The sequence below is a fragment of the Dipteris shenzhenensis genome, chromosome 31 (assembly GCF_047967505.1).
Source record: "Dipteris shenzhenensis isolate YYH24624 ecotype China chromosome 31, Dip_SZ_1.0, whole genome shotgun sequence".
Classification (NCBI taxonomy): domain Eukaryota; kingdom Viridiplantae; phylum Streptophyta; class Polypodiopsida; order Gleicheniales; family Dipteridaceae; genus Dipteris; species Dipteris shenzhenensis.
The window spans coordinates 47,384,140-47,394,204 of NC_141626.1; the positions used below are offsets into that span (position 1 = coordinate 47,384,140).

The 10,065-nt window shown below is 41.2% G+C and overlaps 1 protein-coding gene across 2 annotated transcripts; it reads right to left on the reverse strand.

Annotated features, from left to right (window-relative positions):
• Positions 1 to 4,047: 4,047 nt before the first annotated feature.
• Positions 4,048 to 9,310, reverse strand: LOC147881548 (sec14 cytosolic factor-like). 2 transcript variants are annotated; one of them, XM_087369825.1, is made up of 3 exons: positions 8,769 to 9,310; positions 8,297 to 8,563; positions 4,048 to 4,651 (listed from the first exon to the last, which is right to left on the reverse strand). In XM_087369825.1, the coding sequence occupies exons 1-3, from the start codon at positions 9,123 to 9,125 to the stop codon at positions 4,295 to 4,297; spliced, it is 981 nt and encodes a 326-aa protein (XP_087225951.1). In that variant the 5' UTR covers positions 9,126 to 9,310; the 3' UTR covers positions 4,048 to 4,294. The 2 variants fall into 2 exon arrangements, with proteins under 2 accessions (XP_087225951.1, XP_087225952.1); XM_087369826.1 differs by lacking the exon at positions 4,048 to 4,651 and adding an exon at positions 6,445 to 6,580.
• Positions 9,311 to 10,065: the final 755 nt, after the last annotated feature.

The following is a 10,065-nucleotide window of genomic DNA, read 5'->3' on the forward strand; positions in this document are numbered from 1 at the left end:
ATACCATACTTTTTGGTCCCCCGCCTTGGGCACCAAGGGAGGTACTTGCATTTATGTTTCTTCTTCAATGCTCCCCTTGGTGATTGGACATGGGATCATAGTTACCTCTAGAGCTTACTGGATCATTCTTTTGATTGATGGATGTAAGGTTGGTTTCTTAGACCTCTATGCCCCCAATTCAAGAGGGGATCATGTGGGTATATGGAAGGAGCTGCTTTCTTGGTCATGCACTGTAGATTTTTGGATCATTGGAGGTGATTTCAACATGGTTGAAATGCCAATAGACAAAAGAGGAGGTAGGGAAGGTAGTATCCATCCCCTAGAGAGAGCATCCTAGGATGCCTTCCTTTTTTGGTACAGTGGTAGAGATGCTTGGCATGATGATGCTTTCCACACTCAACCACAGTCACTCCTATTTTCTTGGTCGAACAGGAGATTATAAATGCCTAGGATTGATAGATTTCATGTGGATGATTGAGAGGTGGGACAATATGCATTACACTTGGGGTGTCCACTTCAGATCATTTTCCAGTTGTTTTGCTTGTTTCAGATCCTCAGGTGAGGAGTCGCTCTGCCAATATCAGGATTCCGGATAAAATTGTGCTCCTAAACAAGGAAACAAATTAGTAAGTACTATGTGAAATTACATCTCAATATACCAAATTACATAATACCATGTACTGTGTGAAATGATTCTTTCCCCAAGCAATCTCCATATTTTGGCTAAAGTCATTTATAGCATTGATGAAACACTGTGATCAACTCCATGCAATGAAGAGTCTCTTTATGCAATATGAAGATGTGTTTGCTTGGAGCTACACATATTTATGACATCAATTATTCTAGCAATAGCATGAAGGGCACAAATGTGTATTTCAAGAATTGCACTCCAAACTAGATCTTTCCTTAGAACATTGTGATTTGGTGTAATAGTTTGATTGAGATCTCTGCAAGTTTAAAAGCCCTTTGCTTTTGGTTTTTTTAACTTGCCTGCAATGGTATTCTCTTTTTCATGCATAATGGACAAGGACGATTTGTATTTGCTCCATATGCCACTTTAAACATACATTCTACATGGTAGGATCCATATCCCTCAATTTGAAGCAGCCCACCATTGTTATGACTTTTGACCAAACTTGGGACATCATTTTGGCCAAAGAATCACTTCAAAATTGAATGTCACTACTTTGGCACTTGCAAAACCAACATATATTATTTTTTCAAAAATTAATCACATTTTCATTACCAAACCAGAATTCAAATTTCCTTGCCACCGCAAATGCAACCAGCCATCAAATCTCTTATTCTAATTGCACGATGAACTGACTTGCATCATCGAGCTCAACTTGAAGGTCCATGTATTAATCAATGTCAAACTGAGTCTTTCAAAATTTTGAACTTTGGCCACCTCACTTTCATAAAGCTTTAGTACAATCTTTTGTTCACCATTGCATTCTACTATAGGCATATCGTCAAACTTCACCATGGCCTATAGAACTCTTCCAACATTCATCACAAAGCTGTTGTTGACTATGAATTCCAGTTCTTAGACTCCCCAACCATCCCTTTGAGAGTTATGTACTGCATACATGTTGAGGCTTTCTGACTAAATCAAGTATGCCCAAATTGAGAGCATGTCTTGCCTTATCTACATTAGTTGGTTTTTGGAGCAGGGATTTAACTTTTGTTCCCATAGATAGATAAGATATTTTAAAGCTCTTAAATATGAGCCAATATGCCCTTGTACTTATCCCTGGAGCATCTCAAACTCCCTGTGCATTAGTTTTATTGAATTGCTCCACAACTTTGCTCATTGACTCAGATCTTATCTCTGATTTTAGAGTTTTAAATTTAGGATATTATATAGCAGACTCTAGCATTTTCTTCGTAAACACTTTACCCATAGCACCAAATTGTTCATCATGAATATACATGAGTTCTAAAATAGTCCTACAAACCCTCCCTTGATATTTTCAATGACCACTTTTCTTGGATATTTCATATATTGGATACGATTTTCTCTTATGAAGTCTTGAACCCATAGGAGTATCTTTCATGAATGCCATTGTTTTTTCCAATTTCCCAATCTCATCTTTCAAATTTGTATTTTTTCTAATTTTTCAATCTCATCTTTCATGAATGCTAGCGTTTTTTCCAATTTCCCAATCTCATCTTTCAAAGACGTGTCTAACATTGCCATCCTTTTGTCTCTTTCATTAAGCGAAGATTGATATGGGTGTAAAGCTTACTTGCTCCATGATCAATCAGCCTTTAACAATATCCTACAAAACCATTCTCACCTTTATACAAAGACTTTATTAAGCTGGTCAACCCATGGAATTGAGGAGCTTAACAAGTTTGTGGATCTACTTGATATATCTTTCCCTCTAACCACAAATCCGTATGTGTTTTTCCTTGATTTCAAAGAGTTGCTAAATCACTTTCACTTGCTAAGCAAGATTCATTCCTCTTTAGAAATGGTGCATTCTTTGCATCAGTTTGAAAATGGTGTCCACCTTTTTCTTATTCCTAAGGACCTCCATGGTTTCATACACTTTCCACATAATATAACATAACATTGACATCAACAAACAACATACAAACATGCTAAAATAAATTATGAATGCCAATAACATCAACACGTATACAATAGAAAACAAAACTAATCTCACATACAAACATATCACACAAACAATAATAAATTGATTTGCATTTAGCAAAATTTAGATTCACACTTGACTTAGTAAACTAAAATAAAACTACAAAAATCACATTTGAAAACTGTAAACATTGCTAAACTATCAATTGTAAACAAAACCAAAAACTTGTGAATGAATAATACCAAATTCTTAGAGCAAGGATCTTTGAAAGAAGAATGCGATCAAACTTGTCCTCCCTAGAGGACCCTCTTATATTCCAAGTTGCTAAAGTTGATGGATCTTGCTTGAAAACAAATTATATGCTCCCAAACATCTCGAAATGTATTCCAAGCAATATTTTGTAAAAATCTAAGAGTATGTGTTTGAAACTATTAACTTTTCATAACTTTTCTTATAAGATAAACAAACCTTCCAACGTTTTCAAACCATGTAGTGAAAGAGAATAACATAACTATGAACATACTTTTTCTTCTATAGGGAATGCTCTTGTGCTTTAGGCTGAACGGCTCCTTGTGTTTGCATTCACGTAATAAAGTTGGAATCTTCATTGATTGGTGTATGCAGGCATCCACAAATAGATGACTTGATGGTGCTGCGAACACCCCCGCATGCCCCGCCCCCTGTGCCCTTCAACACACACACACACACACACACAAAGAATCCCTTTAGCGCCTCTCAGTTTGAGCCTGCATGTGTGTGGTCTGTGTGAATAATGTAGACAAAATCAAAATACTTAATGGATGGAAATAAGCTTTGGGCTCGGAACTATGGATGGAATGCACATGTGGAGAGAGGATTTGTTTTAATCGTGCAATGCTCTTGCCTTCCAAATGGATGAAATGGTAGAACGAGGGGTGCAGCCTGCGTCTTGCAGGGCATGTGGATGTATGTAGTTAGCCCTTATGGTTGCCAAGCACGGGACTGGCACCCTTAATGTTTTTGTCGCACTATGTTTTTTCTCGTGTCCTATAATGAGGACTTGAGCCAAAACGCAAGACAAGACATTCCTCTAGCCTCCTCTTCTCCAACTGAAAGATTTGAGAAGCAAGCAGTAAATAACAGCATTCCCTATAACAAAAGCAAGATAAGAAATTTCCTCTAGCTCCGTCTTCTATAACTGAAAGATTTGACAGGAAGCAGGTCCCTTTGATGAAGTCCTATGAAAAAGTGAAGCGGAGCTATGACTCCATCAACACAACTTACAACAGACGACAGAGAAACTGCCACTAAATCAGGATGATCACAAAGTGTTTATTCTGTAAGCAAAAGTTCAGTACGAAAAAAAATTGCTAGTAAGGGCAACATAACATCATAAAGACTTCAGATTTGCATTGAAATTATTAAGCATGAATCACTCATAGAAAAATGGAATACTTTAAACCGCAAGATGTTTCAAGAGAAGTCAGAACCAAAAAATAATATGACACCAATGTCGATTTACACCGATTCAATCTCGTTTCTTTGAATGGAAGTAAGATGATCCTGCGATGTGAATTTGAAACCTGCACAGACCCTTCAGCTCAATGTGATACGGCAAGATTGCCTCTCTAATGAATGTGGATCTGCTTTGCAGAATGCATTTAATAATACAAAAGCCGTTCAACAGTGCCCTCATGATGCTGGATCATCTTGGTTTAACCTTCTGTCTTAGGGGGCGTGTCATAATACTGCAGGAATGGCACATCCTTCCATGGACCTGCATCAGAATTCTCACATCCCTCCAAACATTGGCAGCAGCCTCCAAGAAAGTCAGGCAAGTTTTCAGCTTCTACCAGTTCTAATAGTTTGGAGGTAAAATTTGATCCATGAACCTCAATTTTCCTTTGAGTTCGCTTATCAAGCCAAGGCTTTATCATAGACCAAATTGCCTTAAATGCAGTTGGGGCATTCACAATGAACATTTTCCCTAGGTACTCTGGATAATAGTCTTGATCTATTTTGGTGACCTTCTGAATAAACGAGCGAACTTGCCTGTTCATCATCTTCATAGTCTGGATAAAAAGACATGCACAGAAGTCAGCCATGCACTCCACACAACCTAATCTCTCCCTGCCTCTCCTGTTATGTAGCTGAACTCAGATGAAGATTGACACACGAAAAGACACAAAGTGTTAATTACAGAAATAATGACAAAATCCACTGCACTGAATTTAATGCCATCTAGCTCAGGTTAAGCGTGCTTTGTCTGGGTGGGTAGTTTTCTTCTACTTCAAAGCCCCCCTGCCCCGCCCCCCCCCCCCCCCGCCCCCCCGCCCTAAAAAAAGAAAAGAAAAGAAAAACAAAAGAAATCCATTGCACACAATTAATGCACCCTTAAATCTAATAGATACGTCTGTCCATTTGAAGACACTAAGTAGTTGATTTTCATCCACGGTTAGAACCCAAAAAAACCCTCAATGATGAGTACTCTCTCTCATGCAACTTTTCCTCACTGTGAGTTGCCAAAACATTCCCAGAAGTAAATCCAATGCACTTAAATTACTCAACCCTCAAATTTAATATACTAGCATACCAATTTAAACGTGCTTTGATTGGAAGTGAATGATCTTTTTCTATCATTAGTACTCACCCCCCCCCCCCCCACACCCCCCAAGAAAAAGAAAAGAAAAAACTCAACACACCGCCAGGCTCCCGATGGATTCTAGATGTGTTCTCAAATATAACAAGGCATATACCTTCAGATGCCTAGAATATATCCAATCTTGCAACTTAATATTTTTATAGGACAAGCAAAAAAACGAAGGGAAGGGAATTTGTAAGTGACTTTAGACAGGTTTGCACACCATGGGCAGCACCCATGGATCATGGACGGGCAGATTGCCTGGTAAATGAGATTAATAAACAATAATGAGGCAGGCTATTCTAAATGTGTTCTCAAATATAACAAGGCAGGCTATTGTCCCATAGCCACATGCAAGTGGAACAGAAGAGGGCAACCAAACACATGAATGGAGCAACAACCATGTCACGCCGGTTTGCCTACACAGTAAACAAGACATGGATAGAACTTGCACAAGAGAAATCAAAATAGAGTTATAGATGTTGATTCGAGAAATGCAATAGGACATAATGGACCTGCAAGCAGGGCCTTCAAATGCTGAAAAAGCTACAAGAGGGAATGTTGGGAGAGAAAGAGGGGCATTCTTTATTAAGCAAGCTATTTGACTGTCAGATAAATCAGTGATGACTTTCTGCGGAGTGGATTCAAGAAAAACATACTTGACTCTAATCAAAAGTGATGACTTTCTACTAAATATAATAAATTTCAAGAATTAAGAAAAACATATCCTTGACTTTGGTTAAAGTAAGTCAACCTGGCTAAAACAGGTTAAATCAACTCAATCTTCAAAATAAGCTTGGTTAAACATGGACAATCTCAGTCGACTCTGATGAACATGGTCAAAGAGGTCAAGCTAGTCTTTGCCTAGTTCTCCGAAGTAAAGGGGAGCCCCCATATGATGTTTTCCTATTGTCCAGGCTAAACAAGGTGCCCTAGGTCGTATAAGGGCCATAGTTGCTCATTAAGAGCAATGTATTAGAATTTAAGGTAACCAAAGCACACAAATTTTTTCTCTCAATGCTAGAACTAAATCACACCAAGTTTCCGAGACCTAAAGCACAAGAAAGGTAACAAAAAGCTTTGGAGGATTGTCCACTCACCACATATGGAGTCAAAGCTAACCCAAGGTTAACCAAATGATGAAACCAAGTTGAATTGAACATAACTTGTGTGTACTGCTTACTAACCTGTATCCTCACAAATGACCAGAGCAAAAGGATTAACCATATACATGACTTGGAGATTTCTCCTTAGACTCACGTTTCTTCTTCCTAAGACCACCATCTTGGGCATGGAGCATGAGTGGACTTGTCAATGTTTTTTAGGAAGCTTCTATTTCAATCATGCCCGGAGCTAGACCCTGGAGAAATCGTCACTAAGCAATATCATGTGTTACCTTTACAAGAAAGAAGCCACCCTCAACAACTTGAGGACACAACAAATTCAAAGAACCCACAAACCCCAACAATTGATCTTTCCAATTTACACTCTTGAAAGACATGTACTTAAAAAACACGGCACCTTTGAGCGATGAAGACACCACCAATTAGAACATTAAAATGTACAACAAGACCACATCACTTCAAATGAAAGGGCTGTACCTCCGAAGGGCAAAACAGACTCCAACAAAAGGGGGGATTGGCAAACCACATTTAAAATAGACTCCAAAGGGCAAAACACAGTCCAACAAAAGGGCCCCAATGATTAACAGACTTACATAATCCCCCTGCAGATGGACTTTTATCCACTGTTCATTATAATGAGACAAAATTGGGATTTGGAAAAGGGGAGTTGAACAACCCTTCATCCAGCCTACAGCCTACCTACACCTTACTCCCGTGCACCAAGCTTCCCCCAGCCTACTCGCGTGAATGCTTCCATCCCCCTGCATGCACCGAGCTCCCCCTGCCCCACAAATACCCTTCATCCAGCCTGCAGCGTACTCCCATGAATGCTTCCACTCCTCCACATGCACCGAGCTTTCCCCGCCCAAACCCTGCCCTCCACAAGCAGTGCAGTCCATTCACAGCAGTTGCCACAAGTGTGCCTTTCGTGCTAGCATAACCCCATCCCAAGCAGTCCACTTCCATTCTTGTGCAGAAGGACCTGCAACAGGAATCGCTAGAAGTGCAGTGCACCTTTTGTTCAGCGCCCCACATGTGACTCTGAAAAGGTGTTTCACCCAGCCCCCAGTCTGCGCCTCTTTATCCAAATTGCCAGCTCCAATACTTTGCTGGAGCCTTCATCCCGTGAACTGCCCTCCCAAATCTGTATTATCAGTCACCTTGCTATTGCACCCACTGCCATCCAAGAAGCCCTAAACTTCTAACACACTTTGAGCTGCAGACAATTCTAATACACAGAGAAGACTTCAGCCCAAGCAGTCCAACCCAAGGGTAAGAGCAGTTTTCCTCTATTGGAAGAAAACCTCTCTTAGATACAATCATGCAAGTCCCGTAAAGGGTGGGGTCCCCCACATCCTCCCCACGGTAAATTCTGTTACTAACTGCCTCGTTCAATTGTAGTTCAAACTCAATCGTGGTAGGCTAGCACTAAAGGAGAAGGCTTAGGCAAGAAACCTTAGAAAAGATAATTGATATAGAAAGAAATAAAAGTAATATCATTAAGGCTGCAATTTAGGGACGAAAACGTCACACGGTGAAACTTGCATGTCCCCAAATGGTCAAAAGCATATACCTTGACGAATCAAGGAGCATGCCTAAACCCATCCTCTGAACAGCAACTAGCCACAAATTTGAAAACACCAAGGAAGAAGATGTTACTACATTAGAGACCGTAAGTGCCGCATGATTTAAACGGAAAAATAATCGCTGTGCTGTGTGAAAGCGAGCCCCAAACCAAGCCACACGATATAAAACATTAGAAATTGGTCTGCTGTGAATCTGTGTAACATGGAGTATGCCCATTCAATTCCCACACTTTCCAAACCGAGCCAAGCACAAAACAAGGTAACTATATATGCGATCGTATATACTGTTTTAAGACGAGTTAAAATGACAACGGATCTTGACCCAGACAAAATCACGTGAGAACATTGAGAAGTCTCTAACATTACCACGCCCTTTAGATCCAGAATTGTCAGAGATTGTGAAATCGTTTGACCCGCCTTTTTTGAACAAGCAGGAAATTTCCAGTCGATCAAGATCTCCCATTCCTTGATGTGATATAAGAGCATGCGGTCCATAGTCGTGACTTTCAAGATCTCTTCGAGTTGCAGCTGCCCTAGCCTTTCAATGTAGACGGGACGTCCAAATTTGTCTGTTTTGTGATGGAAGTGCGGGTACAACTCTTTGATGGCTTTTCTCTCTGGAAATTGAAAAGTCTGCGGAACCCACAAGCAATGCCCATGAACACGGTTCGAAAGAATCCTAAATTTGGAGTAAATGTGCGCACATATCGAAAACCTACGTGAGAGGAAAAAACCGTTTTGGATCCAAGCGGTACGTCAGCGAGAAATAACATCTGAGTAACACTAATTCTATTCGAATAGTTGTGAAATTCACGAGTAAAGAGAATGTGTTGAGGACCTCCTTGATAGTATCAGCTCCTATTTCCTTTCGCCACTCCAACATGGCCTCATACATGGCTTTCGCTTTCGGGACGTCGAACGAGCGAGCTCGCAAGAATCGCAAGAGGTCTGCATCGGAACTGCCTTTGCAGGGGAGCCCCTTCTCCTCCAAACATTCCCGAAATTTGCACAGAGCCTCCTCCTGCGAAGGGGTGAGCAAGTCGTCGGGGAGGCAGTTACCGGAGTCGGCGGTTCGTACTGCTGAAGGGGGGTGGGAGCTACTTTCGCCCTTGGAGGAAGCACAGTGGCAGAGATCAAGCACGGGGCGGGTCAATGTGGAAGGGACGAAGTGGGCGTCTCTGAGCTTGGAAAACATGCTTGGGGAGAGGATTCTGTGACCGTAACAAAGGAGGCAGACAATGTGGGCACAGATCAGAAAGCAAGATCTACAGACAGAGCACAACCACAAGAAGAAGAAGAAAAAGAAGAAGAGGAAGAAGAAGAAGGAGAGCCTCGGGTGAAGAAGAAGAAGAAGAAGAGCGTGCAGACATAAAATGATAGTGCCCACTCCCTCTCTCTTTTTAAAAGGCAGGCTCAAAGAATCGGGACACACGTCACACACACACACTCCAACACCCCACACTTTTTTTTTTGTGTGGAGCCCACACCACACACACACACACACACATACCACTCCACAATGGCATTTTGGGATTGTTCTATGTGTGTGTGTGTGTGTGTGAGAGAGAGAGAGAGAGTAGAGAGAGAAAGAGTGTATGTGTGTGAAAATGCAATTGTGTGTGTGTGTGTGTGGGGGGAGAGAGAGAGAGAGAGAGAATGCCATTATTCTTTGCACGCATGCACTTGTGTTTGGCCCCAATCACCCACCCATTTTTAACCCGACCATAACGGCCCTCATCACTTTTTACATCTCTTCATATCCAACCTAGGTTCTCTTAGGGCTGGATGGACATGCCTAGCACCACCCCATCACACATGATGATAAGAACAGAGCTAGGAAGCAGGTCCCTCCAACGAGCTCTCATTGCCACAAACAAAGCTAGGAAGCGGGGCAAAAACAAAGCTTGGAAGCAAGTCTCTCCAACGACCTCTCATTGGTTTGTTTACAAGAGCACACATATTTGGGCAAGCAAGACTCCCTAGCGACAGACGGGATGTGGTCTTTAGGTTGGCAAAATTTGAGTAGTAGTCTCTAGCGGTATCGGTCCACCTCATTCTCTCATGAAAGGAAGAATTTGATGTGTGGCTTAACTCTCCCATGGCTTACGTTCAAACATCGTGACTCATAGACCCCA